Consider the following 16078-nt stretch of genomic DNA (forward strand, 5'->3'; position numbering starts at 1 on the left):
AAGATCCTGACTGAAACACAACAGGAAATGAAGGCCCAAAGGGCGAAAACAAGTTGAAACAAATAAAAATAAATTTGAAAAAATAACCTTACTAGCCGGGTGTTGGTGGCGCACGCCTTAAATCCCAGCACTTGGGAGGCAGAGGTAGAAGGATTGCCATGAGTTCGAGGCACCGCTGAAAGTACGTAGTGAATTCCAGGTCAGCCTGGACTAGAGTGAGACCGTACCTCGAAAAACCAAAAAAAAAAAAAAAAAAAAAAAAAAAAAAAACCAGAGTAATAACAATAACCTAACTAAAAATAACTCAAGAGATTCCTATCTTACGTATGTGAGTTTTCTGGTTTGTGGCTTTTTTCATATTAGAAATTGAACCCAGGGTCTGACACATCATTGAGCTACAACCCCAGCTATTTCATTGCTCTTATTTCCCCTACTAAACTTACAGAAATAGAAGTCAACTTGAAGAAACAGGACAGCTAATGCTCTGGAGTTCCTCACCGGTAACCCAAATGAAATGTTTAAAACCAATGAAACTCAGGTCTGCATTTTCTTTTATTTTGAAAGTAATTACCATTCTTTATGTGCTGTCCACATATACACATGCGCATACACTTGCTTGTGCACGCATAAACACAGAGGACTTGAGAAATGAATAAAGAGGAAGAGCCTCCCAACATCTTTTTGTAACAAGTTCCAAGTCAATTACATTATGTGCTTCTCAGTCGTTACACGATGTACAGACATGATTCACTGAATGCTTTAAATGCCCCCCATGATTAAATGGTCTCCTATGAAATACTAGAGGAGGGCTGGAGAGATGTCTCAGCAGTTGGGTGCACTGCCTATGCAAGCATGACAGCCTGAGACTGCCCAAGTTCAAATCTCCAGATCCCACAACAAACAGCTGGGCCTGGCCACATGTGCCTGTAACCCCAGTCCTGCAGGGACCCGAGAAATCAACAGAGCCCCACAAGCTCCAGGATACAGTAAGAACAGACTTCTGCTCAAAAACAAGACCAGGCAGAAGAGGAATGGAACGGGACACCTGACATTCCAGTCCAGTCACCACAGGCAAGTGACCCCTGCCGCAGGCTGAGTGTATGGAGCCCTGTGAGGGCAGGTAACTGTGCATACATCACACACGCGCGCACACACACATCCACACGCCGGCACGCGAGAGCGCACGCAAAAAACAAACAAACAACAAAAAAAACCCAAGAACTAGACAAAAAGCTTCTAGAAGCAGAGTAATGTTTCCTGCAAAAATCAACTTCAGGCATACATTTGTGTTTACATATATCCTTGAGAATGCTACATTAGCAGTGCATAAAGTTTATTTTGTAAAAAGATCTCAAAGGTGATTTCAAGAGACTCAATGCATTGTGCTTTCAGGTAAAAATCCTAAGACAAAAGATCAGTTGCTATGAGAAGAACAGTCAAAAACTACATATATGTTAGAGATCAGAAGACACTATAAAGAAATGTAAATAGTTGTGCTTAGGGGACTTTTTTGGTAAATTTGTTTTAATAAATACAAACTTAAAAATGTCTCAGTGACTGATAACTATAGACACAGGCGTCAAGGGTTTTCTGGCCTTAGAGTTTCCAGGAGAAAAATGGTCTCCACAGAAACCATCAGGTATACTGCCAATCTGGACAAATCACTTACAGTCGGGCAGACAAAGGGTTTAGAAGAAAACAGCAAAGTGACTTTCCCCAAAAGATTAACTAGGGGTTAAGCCAGGGTGAAGTAACTAATTAACAAATGCCTGTCTTCCTTTAGAACACTCGGGCCAATCACGAGGTCAGTCTGCTGCTATTAAGTGCCTGGTGTGTGGATTGCAAACTAAAATGAATGAAGTATGTCCTGTCTTCTATGAGATCCTAAGACAAGCATGTTCCCTTACTAATAGCTTTGTGCTTTACTCAACCTTCCACACAGTGACAGTAAAACTCAATTTAGAAACACTGTAACAACTATTCCCAGTGAGAGTGGGCAATATATAAATCTACATAGCAACAACGATGCCTGTATCTGGGATAATAAAAATGCATTTCTTTTTCTTTTTCTTTTTCTTTTTTTGGTTTTTCGAGGTAGGGTCTCACTCTAGCCCAGGCTGACCCGGAATTCACTCTGTATTCTCAGGGTGGCCTCGAACTCACAGTGATCCTCCTACCTCTGCCTCCCAAGTGCTGGGATTAAAGGCGTGCGCCGCCACGCCCGGCACATTTTTCTTTTTAGGCTGGTCAATTAGCTCATTTAGGCCTTGTAACTTTGAAAGACCCATGACCCTTATCAAAGTGAATTTAAAAAAAAAGATGAGAAAATAATTTTAATTAATGTTATTTGCACAATAGGTATCACTCAGAAGTATTCTTATTGTCTGTAACATAAAGTGCTAGAGTCTTTAGACAAAATTAAACACTAATTGAAAATATATATTATACATTTGCAGTTATTTGAAATCATTCAATAATTTTGTAGTGTGTTAATGGAGTGGGATAGAGATAAAAGGCAGTCCACATTCATATTCATGATAAATTTACTTTGTCAGTCAGTTTTAATCCTTGCTTATGTTCTTAGTATAGCCATTGTGATAAGACCTGAAAGAAAAGAAATGAAGGACAGTTAAACAAATGCAGTTGACAAAATCTACCATTCAATGAGCAATTGTTTGGATCTCAACAAGCAAATAAAATATAGCGCTATATGCAGGCACTCTACCAAGAATTCAGTCAATTTGTATTTAGTTGATATTATACAGAAGAAATCAAATTTAGAGCAATAGGCAGTCATTGGACATGTTTAATGAAATCACTAATGTCTTGTCATAGCTAATTTTACCATGAAACATACTTCCTACTCTATCTAGTCACATCAACTATAATAATAGTAGACATGCCATTTTAGAGTGTTGGTCAAGCCAAGCCAACTTCAACTGAAATATCAAGAGCCTTCAGACCGCAAATACATAGTAGCACAATGTTCCTGTTTTGGTTCAGAGACTCCACGTACAGAACCATAACCATTTTAAAACAAAAATGAGGGAGGAACATGCTCAGTCTTAAATGAATGGTGGGGGTAATGGAAGGTACAAAGAAGGAACATGATCTCATAGGGCTGGGGCATTCAGAAAAGTTAGTCTCTAAATGTAAAAACAGATAAGCCGGGCGTGGTGGCACACGCCTTTAATCCCAGCACTTGGGAGGCAGAGGTAGGAGGATCGCCGTGAGTTCAAGGCCACCCTGAGACTACAGAGTTAATTCCAGGTCAGCCTGGACCAGAGTGAGACCCTACCTCAAAAAAAAAAAAAAAAAAAAAACCAAAAAAAAAAGAAAAAAAAACTGAGATAAACCTTAGAAGATGGACGGGAAAGAAACACAATGATGGGATGAGCAGGCATTTCAAGTGTGGGCAAGACATGATCACAAATCTGGAAGGGGCTGGGCGTGGTGGCGCACGTCTTTAATCCCAGCACTGGGGAGGCAGAGGTAGGAGGATTGCTGTGAGTTTGAGGCCACCCTGAGACTACACAGTGAATTCCAGGTCAGCCGGGGCTTGTGTGTGACTCTACCTCAAAGAAAAAAAATCTGGCAGGATGCCCAGGAATCTAGATGAGCTTTTCTAGAATCAATAAGTAATTCATTAGGCTCTACTCAAGGATTTATATATACAGCAGAACTACACAAGATTGGCTCAGTGAGGTCTCTAAGACTGCTATAAGTGCCAAACTATGGAGTTATACTTTGCTCTCAAGACCATGAGCAACCAATGAAGGGTTTTCTTTTTTAAAGAATGACTATGGGAATTATTATGAAACCCAAACAGAATGGAAATCAACCTCACAGCAATGTGATGGTTTCTTTTTGGTAGGGAAGATCAAAGAAGAAAGTACGGGGAGAGAAGGAACACACAAGTAGTTTTGAAATAAAAAACAAATAAAATAAAATAAGATGAAGCCAGGTGTGGTGGCACACGCCTTTAGTCCCAGCACTCAGGAGGCAGAAGTAGGAGGACCGTCGTGTGTTTGAGGCCACCCTGAAACTACAGAGTGAATTCCAGGTCATCCTGGGCTAGAATGAGACCCTACCTCAAAAATTAAAACAAAATACAATAAAGTGAAATCATTGCCATAATTAAGCTGCTCAGAAGCCCATGGCTGGGGATGCGATAGACCAGCCTAAACTACCCTGTCTCAAATAATATAGGAAAGAAGGTAGGCAGGTGACATGAAGAAGAGGCAGATAGAGAGAATGGGCACACCAAGGCCTCCAGCCACTGCAAAGAACTCCAGACACATGTGCCACCTTGTGCATGTGGCTTTGTGTGGGTACTGAACTTGGGTCCATAGGCTTTGCAGGCAAGTGTCTTAACCACTGAGACATCCCTTCAGCACTGCTTTTATTTTTGAGACTATTTCATGTGTCCCAGGCTGTCTTTGCACTATATAGCAAAGTAAGAAGGATGACCTCAAATTTCTGGTCCTCCTGCCTCCACCTTCCAGGTCCTACGATTATAGAGGTTCATGCCACCATGAACAACTCAGATGTATGCACTTTTTAAGCTTTTATTTTTATTTATTTGAGCCAGAGAGAGAGAGAGAGAGAGAGAGAGAGAGAGAATGGGCAACCAGGGCCTCTAGCTACTGCAAACGAACTCCAGAAGTTTGTGCCACCATGTGCATCTGGTTTATGTGGGACCTGAAGAATCGAACCTGGGTCCTTAGGTTTCATATACATGTACCTTCACCACTAAGCCATCTCTTCAGCCTGGATGTATGCACTTTATCCATGCCTTGTAACCATTGTACAATATTGTATCATTGTAAATCAGCAAAACGAAAATAATTAAGCAACTACAGTCCAGTTTTTGGTGCTAAATAAGTTCATATGAATTAAATGTGAACCAAAGAGTAAATTTTCAAATGCATCTGACCTTAGCATCCTTTTAAAATAATCATGTTTTTCAGAAAGAGAATCCATACTACTGTCAGCACCCAAGAAACCCTCCATACATAGACTGGATCATCTTACCTAAGATATAAGCAGCCACTAATTTTTGATTCACACTTAAGTGGAGGTAGAGAGGCACCAGCGATTCCATATCCCCCAGCGTAGGCAACATCAGGGCCGCAATGCACACCACTCCCAGGAAGACAGTTAATAAACTAGGCCCTGAAGAGACACTTCTGTTTGCTGAAATAATAATAATAAAGATTAGAACCTATAGCCTTGTATATAAAAGCAGCTAAAGACAAAAGCTCCTTCACATACGCTAGACATCGGGCTTGTATTTTGGCTTCTCTCATTCCTTCTCCACCATTCCCGTTGCAAGGGACTTATATGCGGTATTTATACAGAAGCCTATAACTTAATTCTCAGCCACTGTAAGACGGCATGCTGAAATGTTGCTGGGCAGTAGTGAGTTCCTACTGAAAAGCGCAGGAGTGGTGGAGAAAATGACAGACTCCATCAAGGAAATACCACAATCGTGGACACCCAACACTCTCCTCTGTCATTCACATGAATACAGCTGCACACACATTGGGCATACGCCATACACACATCACATCACGCACACCTAGAAAACCCAAACGTAACAAAACCAAAATAAATAAAAAGGGGCTGTGGCTATACCTCAGTGGTAAGGGTGTCTGCTTAGAATATACATACAAGTCTCTGAATTCAATCCTCAGTACCAATAAGAAAGTATGTAAATGTCTGTTATCAAGCATGCTGTTACACAGTTCATGGTGTATGCATAAATCTATATGCACAACAATAGATAGTGTTTTATGTTATATGCTTTCCCCCCATTAATCTTCATTTCATTAAAAGGAATAGCCAAAAGCGACATAATCTTGGTGTTTTATTAATGATTAATGTTTTATTAATTTATTAAAGTGCTGTTCATCCTATTATTAAATGGAGCTTTTCTAAATTATTAATACCTTAGCTGTCATAAAATTTAATTGAACCTCACCAGAGCCATAAAGGTAAAAAAAAAATATTCAAACTTCACAGGGATTATTGCTTGGGATGAAACACTAACATAAATAGCTTTTAAAAACTGTCTTGGCTGGAGAGATGACTTAGTGATTAAGCGCTTGCCTGTGAAGCCTAAGGACCCCGGTTTGAGGCTCAATTCTCCAGGACCACGAAAGCCAAATGCATAAGGGGGTGCATGCAGCTGGAGTTCATTAGCAGGGGCTGGAGGCCCTGGCGTGCCCAATCTCTCTCTCTGCCTATTTCTTTCTCTGTCACTCTCTAATAAATTAAAAAAAAAAACTATCTTATTTTATAGCTGGGTATGGTGGTGCATGCCTTTAATCCAGCAGTCGGGAGGCAGAGGTAGGAGGATAACCATGAATCTGAGGCCAGCCTGAGACTACATAATGAATTCCAGGTCAGCCTGGGATAGAGCAAGACCCGACCTCGAAAAACCAACACACACACACACATGTATGTATGTATATGTGATGAGACTTATTTATTTATGGAAATTTTAAGCCCAACTGGGCATAGTGGCACATACTTTGAATCCCAGCACTCAGGACACTGAGGTAGGGTCTCGCTCTAGACAAGACTACCCTGGAATTCACTATATTATCTCAAGATGGCCTCACTCAAGGCAATCCTATCTCAGCCCCGAACACTCAAATTTAATCAGTACTCAACTGATAGACTTTTAGGTCATTTTCAGATTTTTATTATTGCAAGCAATAATAAAGAATATAATTTTCTTAAGCCAGAGGGCACACACTCAAACACAACAAAGGCATCAATTTGTTATTAATCAAGTAATTAACACAACCACACTAAGATCCAGCTATATCCTTTTGCCCAAGGTAAGGTCTCACTGTAGCCAAGGCTGACCTAGAATTCACTATGTAATCAAAGACTGGCCTTGAACTCAGAGGCATTTTTCTACCTCCAGAAAACATTCTAGTTTATTTTCACAAGTTTTGTGTGTGTGTGTGTGTGTGTTTCCTTTCCCTTTTTTTTTTTTTCCTTCTAGGTATGGTTTCACTGTAGCCCAGGCTGACCTGGAATTCACTATGGAGTGTCAGGGTGGCCTCGAACTCACAGTGATCCTCCTACCTTACCTCTGCCTCGCCAGTGTTGGGATTAAAAGGGTGCACCACCACGCCTGGCTGGTTTTTCTTTTCTTTTTAATTAAACTTCATTTTTATTGACAACTTCCATAATTATAGACAATAACCCCATGGTAATTCCCTCCCTCCAATTTTCCCATTGCAACTATACTCTCAATCATACATTTTCCCCTCTCAATCAGGCTCTCTTTAATTTTGATGTCATTATCTTTGGCCCCTATTATGATAGTCTTGCATAGGTAGTGTCAGGCACTGTGAGGTCATGGATAGGGTCTCACGCTAGCCCAGGCAGCCCTGGAAATTACTATGTAGTCTCAGCCTGGCGTTGAACTCAAAACACTCCTCCTATCTGACTCCCAAGAGCTGGGATTAAAGGCGTGCTCCTCCATGCCCTGCTTATTTTGACAGTTTAGTTCACCAAAACTTCTTTGGTTCAATGCCACACTAAAAAACAAAACAAAACAAAATAGCTTTGTGCTTCTCTTAATGTCCATCCCCGTATATTAACGCTACTCTCATTTTTGGTTAGAGAAGCTTCTCTTTTCAGATGGTGGTTGACCTTGGGATGACTCAGAAGGCACCATGGTGCTAAGAAGACAAGACAGAAGACTTCTCAGCACTGAAATAACTCTATCACATCTTTCAAGGATCAGGATCCATTGTGGAAGAGGTGGCAGAAAGTATGTAATAGCCAAAGGAAGTGCAGGACTCATTACAACGTGCTCCTCCAGACACAACATGCCTGGATATCCACGACCTCACAGTGCCTGACTCTATACCTACACAAGACCATCGTAATAGGAGGAAAAGATGATGACATCTAAATTAAAGAGAGGCTGACTGAGAGGGGGAAGGGGTATAATGGAGAGTGGAATTGCAAAGGGGAAAGTGTGAGAGGGAGAATTACTATGGCTTATTGTCTATAATTATGGAAGCTATCAGTTAAAAAATTGCTTTACTCAATTTACTGCCAGATTAGTAGACACAATACGATGAATACTCGTCAATGGGACAGGTTTTTGTGGACGACAAAATGGAGCATTCTCTTCTGTCTACTCCTACGTTAACTTTAGGATTGTTCTGTGCCAGGTACCGTACTGGTACTAAGGACAGAATGGTAAACAACACAAATCAGGTGCCTGCCCTCAATGAACTTCCTGGCATTAATGATTAAATCTTTCCCCTAAAAAAAGCACACCATGTGTTACACCGGTGCCATTTACTCCCGTTCGTCTCCTTCTCCAATTTTACAATCATTTTTCTCCTAATACAATTTAGATGGCAAGGTTCATTATAAAAATAAAATAAGATTTGGGAGTGGTGGCACGCACCTTTAATCCCAGCACTTGAGAGGCAGAGGTAGAAGGATTGCTGAGAGTTCGAGACCACCCTGAGACTACATAGTGAATTCCAGGTCAGCCTGTGCTAGAGTGAGACCCTACCTCGAAAAACCAAAATAAAATAAAATAAGGCTGAGTGTGAACCCAGCACTCAGGTGGCAAAGGCAAGAGGATTACCACAAATTTGAAACCAGCCTGCTCTACATAGTGTGTTCCAAGCCAGCGAGGTTATATTCTAAGAGCCTATTAAAAAATAAACATAAACCGGGCGTGGCGGCACACGACTTTAATCCCAGCACTTGGGAGACAGAGGTAGAAGGATCACTGTGAGTTCAAGGCCACCCTGAGACTACACAGTGAATTCCAGGTCAGCCTGGGCCATAGTTGAGACCCTACCTCAATAAATAAATAAATAAATAAACAAACAAACAAACAAACATACAAATAAATGAAATAAGAAGCTGGGCATGGTAGCTTATGTCTCTAAATCCCTGTCCTCAGGAGGACTACTGCAAGTTAAAGCCAGTTAGGCTACATAATGTAATCCATGACAGCCTGCATTATACAGTGAGATCTGACTCAAACATATATACATAAATACATGCACACATACATAATTATCTAGACTTCTAGAATGATTTTGTCCTCAATTCTAATAAAATAAAAATACAAAGAATTGAGCCGAGCATGGTGCCTCACATCTTTAATCCCAGCACTTGGGAGGGCAGAGAGAGGCAGGATGATCGCCGTGAGTTTGGGGTCGCCCTGAGACTACGTAGTGAATTCTAGGTCAGTCTGGGCTACAGCAAGACTTTACCTTGAAAAACCAAACACAAATAAGTAAATAATTAAAAAGAAACAAAGTTATCCTCAAATACACACATACACATCTTAACCTTGATTATTTTTGGCTGCTACACTGGTGTGTTAATGTAATGAATTTTAATGAATTTACTTTTAATTATGAATTTAAAGTGAAGAACTATGCATTAAATGGGGCTTGGGAGATGGTTCAGTGGATAAAATGCCTGCTATGCACGTGTGAGTATCTGAGTTCAGATCTAGAACCCACATAAAGTTGGTCATTGTTGTACCAGCATCAGTAATGTCACGGCACCTACAGTGAGAAGGTTGGTACAGACAGAAGAATCTCCCAGAAGCTCATGTGCCAACTAGCCTGGCAAACACAGCAGTGAACAATTAGAGGCCCTACAAGACCAATATCCAAAATTGTCCATGACTTCTGTGTATGCATGGCCACATTCCCACACATGAACACATACATACATCATGCACAGTAAAAAACAAATACAAGCTGGGCGTGGTGGTGCATGCCTTTAATCCCAGCACTCGGGAGGCAGAGGTAGGAGGATTGCCATGAGTTCGAGGCCACCCTGAGAGTCCATAGTGAATTCCAGGTCAGCCTGGGCTAGAGTGAGACCCTACCTCGAAAAATAATAAAAACAAAAAACAGGGCTGGAGAGATGGCTTAGCGGTTAAGCGCTCGCCTGTGAAGCCTATGGACCCCGGTTCGAGGCTCGGTTCCCCAGGTCCCACGTTAGCCAGATGCACAAGGGGCCGCACGCGTCTGGAGTTCGTTTGCAGAGGCTGGAAGCCCTGGCGCGCCCATTCTCTCTCTCCCCCTCTGTCTTTCTCTGTGTGTCTGTTGCTCTCAAATAAATAAATAAATAATGAACAAAAAAATATTAAAAAAAAAACAAATACATTAAGTGGCATGTTTTTGTTCTAGAAGGTTTGGAAATGTTTCCATTAAGTAAACAATACTGATCTGAAAAAAGTATCATTTGAAACAAAAAGGTAAGTTTTAAGCTGGGCGTGGTGGAACACGCCTTTAATCCCAGCAGTCAGAAGGCAGAGATAGGAGGATCACCGTGAGTTCGAGGCCACCCTGAGACCACATAGTCAATTCCAGGTCAGCCTGAGCTACCGTGACACCCTACCTCAAAAAATCCAAAAAGGGGCTGGAGAGATGGCTTAGCGGTTAAGCGCTTACCTATGAAGCCTAAGAACCCAGGTTCAAGGCTCGATTCCCCAGGTCCCACGTTAGCCAGATGCACAAGGGGGTGCACACGTCTGGAGTTCGTTTGTAGTGGCTGGAGGCCCTGGCGTGCCCATTCTCTCTCTATCTGCCTCTTTCTCTGTCTGTCACTTTCAAATAAATAAAAAAAAAAAAAAGTTGTTTTGTTTTGGCTTTAAGGCAGGGTCTCATGTAGCCCAGATTGGCCTCAAACTTTATGTAGTCAAGAATGACCTTTGAACTCATTTTCCCATCACTTCCCAAGTGCTGAGTTCAAGGGCATGATGTCTCACCAGACTCAGCCAAATCTTGCCTTTCCTGGAAAGATGAGAAGATGGTACTGTCAGTTGGTAATCATTGCTGAAAAAGTTAGTGACTACCTAGTTCCTAGTCCTGGTTTTACAGGAAAACTGAGCATAACCTGCATGGACTGAAAAAAAAAAAAACACGGTGCTACAGTAAAGCCAAGAGGCACCATTCTCTGTACTAAAACACATTGTTAGATGAACAAATTGATAGACAAGTTTTTCAAGTCTCCCATATATGTTACACTTTATTTACTTACATACTTGGTTTTTTGAGACAAGGTCTCCTTGTGTAACCCTCACAGCAATCCTTCTGCCGCAGCCTCCCAAGTGCTGGGATTACAGACATGTGCCACCACACTTGTTTATATGGACAGCTCATGTCACATTTATGTCTCACTGTGAAAAACTTCTTTGGGCCGGGCGTGGTGGTGCACGCCTTTAAGCCCAACACTTGGGAGACAAAGGTAGGAGGATCGCCGTGAGTTTGAGGCCACCCTGAGTCTCCATAGTGAATTCCAGGTCAGCCTGGGCTACCGCGAGACCCTACCTCGAAAAAACAAACAAAATTTCTTTGGGGCTGGAGAGATAGCTTAGCACTTAAGATGCTTACCTGTGAAGCCTAAAGACACAGGTTAATTCCCCAGTATCCATATAAGCCAGATGCACAAGGTGGCTTGGCACACGTGCCTAGTTTGTTTGCAGTGGCTAGGGGCCCTGGTGTGCCCATTCTCATTCTCGGTGTCCTCTCTTTCTCAAATAAATAAAATATTTTTTGTTTCCTTTTTTTTTCTTTTTTCTTTTTTTATTTTTTAAAATATTTTTTAATTAATTAATTTATTTATTTATATGAGAGCGACAGACACAGAGAGAAAGACAGATAGAGGGAGAGAGAATGGGCGCGCCAGGGCTTCCAGCCTCTGCAAACGAACTCCAGACGCGTGCGCCCCCTTGTGCATCTGGCTAACATGGGACCTGGTGAACCGAGCCTCGAACCAGGGTCCTTAGGCTTCACAGGCAAGTGCTTAACCGCTAAGCCATCTCTCCAGCCCTCTTTATTTTTTGAGGTAGGGTTTCACTCTAGTCCAGGCTGACCTGGAATTCACTATGTAGTCTCAGGATGGCCTTGAACTCAGTGATCCTCCCTCTGCCTCCCAAGTGCGGGGATTAAAGGCATGTGATACCACGCCCGGCTTTAAATATTTTTAAAAATCTTTATTTTTCTATGGAAAAATTTAATCTCCCTGTCCTTATAACAGGAATGGAGGGGGCTAATTAGAATTTAGGATGGGAATGACATCCAAAAGTTGAGTATGAGGATCGTGTCAATGTTGAAGTATATATCATAACACTTCTGAATGTCTAAGCTGGAAGGAAATGAAGAATGGAGAGGGATTCAATTAATAGCCCACCAGGGATATTATAATCTGCTTAGTTTAATTAACTTCAACTTTAATGAGATTTTTTTTTTCAAAATAATATGAGCAGCACACTAACCTTGGCCTATTGCCAAACAGAGAGAATATCTCCTTCAAACCAATTAAATGAGAAAGGAGATAGGAAAGTCAAAGAAAGAAAGAAAGGTATATAAGCATGGTGCCTACACTCTCCAATTTCATGTATATTGGAGATATGCAATTTTCAACATGCATACATCCCGCCTAGTCCAGTGACTCTGTCTCTTGATTTCAAGGACTTGATTCCCTAAGTTCCACTTCGAAGTAGTAATTATTCTTAGCTCTCTGACTAAAGTTGGATATGTATGAGACTTTAAAAGGCTTAGAAAAACAATACTACCTGGTTAACATAACTGCTCAAGAAATAAACTTTTCGGTGTTCAGCAGTTAAAGGTGCTTGCTTGCAAAGCCTGATAGCCAAGGTTCTATTCCCCAGTACCCATATAAACCAGATGTACAAGTGACACGTGCCCAGAGTTCCTTTGCAGAAACAAGAGGTCCTGGCACATGCACACACACACACACTCTCTCTCTCCCTTCATCTCACTCCATCCCACTCTCTCTCTCCTTGCAAAAAAATAATAAAAAAATATTTAACAATATGTACATATGCTTTCTGTCAAATGTTCCTTTATCCTTTCTTCCTCTTCTTCCTTTTGTTGTTCTTTTGCAGATGGGAGAAGAGTGGCAATAACCTCTTTCCTTCCTAAAGCCTTCCTCTGGCTTTGCTCAGAAACTTGGAGACGAAATTTGTCGATTACACCATAGTGACAGGATCGGACATCTCTATGACGAATGACACTGAAAACAGCAAAAATAAAAAGAGCTGTTTACGGGCCTGTGGCCTATCAAACAGATGACATCAAAAGATTGCAATATGGTAAAGCAATACTGATTATAAGCAAATACTCAAAATCATCATACAACCCAAGAAGCTATGAATATGCTAAAATAACTGGTGAACTTACAAAATTAAAAATAGTGATTAAGGTACTTGCTTGTGAAGCCTAAGGACCCAGGTTTGATTCCCCAGTACCCACATAAGCCACATGCACAAGGTGATGCAGGTGATAATTTCAGTGACTGGAGGCCCTGGCGTACCCATATTCATTCATTCATTCATTCATTCTCTCTCTCAAATAAATATTTTAAAAAACTATTTAAAAATATTTTGCAAAACTGTGGATTGAACAGGATCCCCAATCATGCTAGACAAACAACCTACTACTGAGCTATAGCCCCAGGCCAGAATAAGTCTTAAATAATAGAATGACAGATAAATTCCCTTCAGCAATTACTTCTTTTCTACATATATACAATTTGCTAACTCGAAATCTATGAAATGGTTTCTTCCCCATGAACATAAATTTCAATTGCTTCTCATTGTTCATGTAATAAAACACTTAAATTGATTTACACAAAGGTAAAAATAAACTGAATAGTTACTTCACTCTGACAAGGCAACAGAAGGCTAACAATACAAGTCTGTATTTCTCTAAGAGAAAAGAGCCAAAAGCACTATAATTTCTATGGGCTTTCTATAATTCCCTTTGTTCTTCCTAGGGAAAGCAAAACAGTTTGGTTCAGAGTAATGCATTTATTTGGCAAGACTATGTTTCTTTGGAATGGTTCCTGCTTATATTGTGCATTGAATTCACATCAAATGAAACGTGTCCAAAACATTCTCAAAGATCTATCTTGTAACTCTGACATGATGAAATACATCCAAGAGCACAGAGCTCTGCTTCTCATTCTTACAAAGGATTTCAATGAACAGATTACTTGGTAGTTTAAATTTACAGCTGGTCAGTGGATCCACCTGGTTGCCACTGGTTCTAAAGTGAAAATTAAATATGAACAGCTTGAACAAACAATCATTTATCTGACACTCTAAGATGAAATTACCTAGAAGCGCTCTACAGATGAGAAGCTATACCCTGCTTCCTGTTTACACAGATACATTCCCGGGCTTACTTGCTGAATCATTTCGGATGATCTGCTATCACTATTGTTCTTACAATGTGGTATTATTAATTGCACAAATGACATCCTAATAGCAGGAAGTTCAAAAGAAAGCTAAGTCCCCTGCTACAACTGGAAAAATAATTTTAAAGGAGCAACTCAGAACGTCACCTTCATAAAAGTGCTTGCCTCGGTTAAAAGCACAATGAGGAAATATTAAAGGGCATATTGATACAAATAGCCTAAGTATTTGATTACTTTGTTCAGAATTTTCAAGAAACTGCTTAAGTTTTGATAGACATGCTTTTAGCAAAAAAGAATAATAATAATAAGACTGTAGACACCCATGTTGGAATAGCATCTAAAAAAGACCCCTTTCACTGGGCATGGTGGCACACGCCTTTAATCCCAGCACTCAGGAGGCAGAGGTAGGAGGATTGCTGTGAGTTCGAGGCCACCCTGAGACTCCACAGTGAATTCCAGGTCAGCCTGGGCTAGAGTGAGCCCCTACCTCGAAAAAAACAAAAACAAAAAAGACCCCTTTCAAGTTAAACATAAATATTAACACACCAAGAAGCATATGACCAGGAAGTGATTTTGACTTACATATCCACACAACACTGAGGCTTTACTGCACCCGCAGCATCGACGACAACGTATTTATTTGGAGTAGTACACAAAACTGAAAGAAAGTCACAATGGAAATCAGTGCTTTTAAATCAATTAGTCTCTACAAGTGAAAAATCAGTAGAACTATTCATAAGCTAGACCTAGAAGACTCACCTTTGAACTTTAAGGCAAATTCATAGGGATTATACAGAGTCAACACTTGCTTGTGTTTTGACTGATCATCTGCGTAAAAGATGAGCTCCGTGGGAAACACAAAAACAGGAAGATTTCCTTCCACTAACTCTGGTTGTCTTTTTTGTTGCATTGGCACTGAATCCTCCTTGCTGCAGCTTCTGTCTTTACAGTCTCAAATTTAGTTTGGATTTGCTTCGATTCAGTTAAAAGCTCCAACACATTTTGGCAATCTAGAAATAGAGGGAGAAAAAGGAAAACCGCATGGCAATGATGTTTCATTAATCTAACGTCATTGCGCAGAGCTGGGGATGTAACGCAGTTGAGTGTTTGGCTAGAATGCACGAGGCCCTGGGTTCAATCCCCAGCACCACAAAAAAATCAGGACTGAGGGCACATATCTGTAATTCCGGTACTTGAGAGGTGGAAGCAAAAGATGAGAGGTTCAAGTTACTTATTAGCTATACAGCGAATTTGAGGCCAGACTGTCATAATAATGAAATAAAAATTCACCCCACATGTTTGGCATGCACTAAACTTGGTTCCCAACTCATTAGGCCTTTTGATCTTTACTCCTGGCTTTCCTGTATAGTTTTTACCAAATTACACAAAGAAAGTTCCATGTGTCTTTCATGTTTAGGATTTCACGCAATGATAAATCACATAAATACTTGCCCATAAAGCCTAACAACCTGAGCTCGACTCCCCAGTACCCACTTAAAGCCAGGTGCACAATGTGGAGTTGATGTGCAACGGCTGGAGGTCCTGGTACTCCTGTGCTCTTTCCCTCCCTCCCTCCCTCCCTCCCCCCCCCCCATCTCTCTAGGGCAGGGTGACACACACCTTTAATCCCAGCACTCAGGAAGCCGAGTTAGGAAGATTGCTTTGAGTTTGAGGCCAGCCTGGACTACAGCAAGACCCTACTTCAACCCCACCCCCCTTAAAAAGAGGAATAATCAAGGCTTTTTCAAATAAATCATCTCCTGTTGAAGGTGGATTCAAGCACACATGACTCTTGTGAAAAAGCAGCCGTTTTTTTTAATATTTATTTATTTATTTG

At 40.9% G+C, this 16078-nt stretch overlaps 1 protein-coding gene across 1 annotated transcript in view; it reads right to left on the minus strand.

Moving 5' to 3' along the window:
• Positions 1–534: 534 nt before the first annotated feature.
• Positions 535–16078, minus strand: part of Mospd1 (motile sperm domain containing 1) — a 32587-nt gene continuing 17043 nt past the window's right edge. Inside the window, exons 2-6 of the mRNA XM_045141071.1 lie at positions 15001–15251; positions 14824–14899; positions 12863–13056; positions 5035–5196; positions 535–2604 (exon numbers count right to left, since the gene is read on the minus strand). Coding sequence (XP_044997006.1) covers positions 2573–2604; positions 5035–5196; positions 12863–13056; positions 14824–14899; positions 15001–15151 — 615 coding nt within the window. The 5' untranslated portion in view covers positions 15152–15251 and the 3' untranslated portion in view covers positions 535–2572. The remainder of the gene's footprint in view (positions 2605–5034; positions 5197–12862; positions 13057–14823; positions 14900–15000; positions 15252–16078) is intronic.

Source organism: Jaculus jaculus, chromosome X (assembly GCF_020740685.1).
Source record: "Jaculus jaculus isolate mJacJac1 chromosome X, mJacJac1.mat.Y.cur, whole genome shotgun sequence".
NCBI classification, from domain to species: Eukaryota; Metazoa; Chordata; class Mammalia; order Rodentia; family Dipodidae; genus Jaculus; species Jaculus jaculus.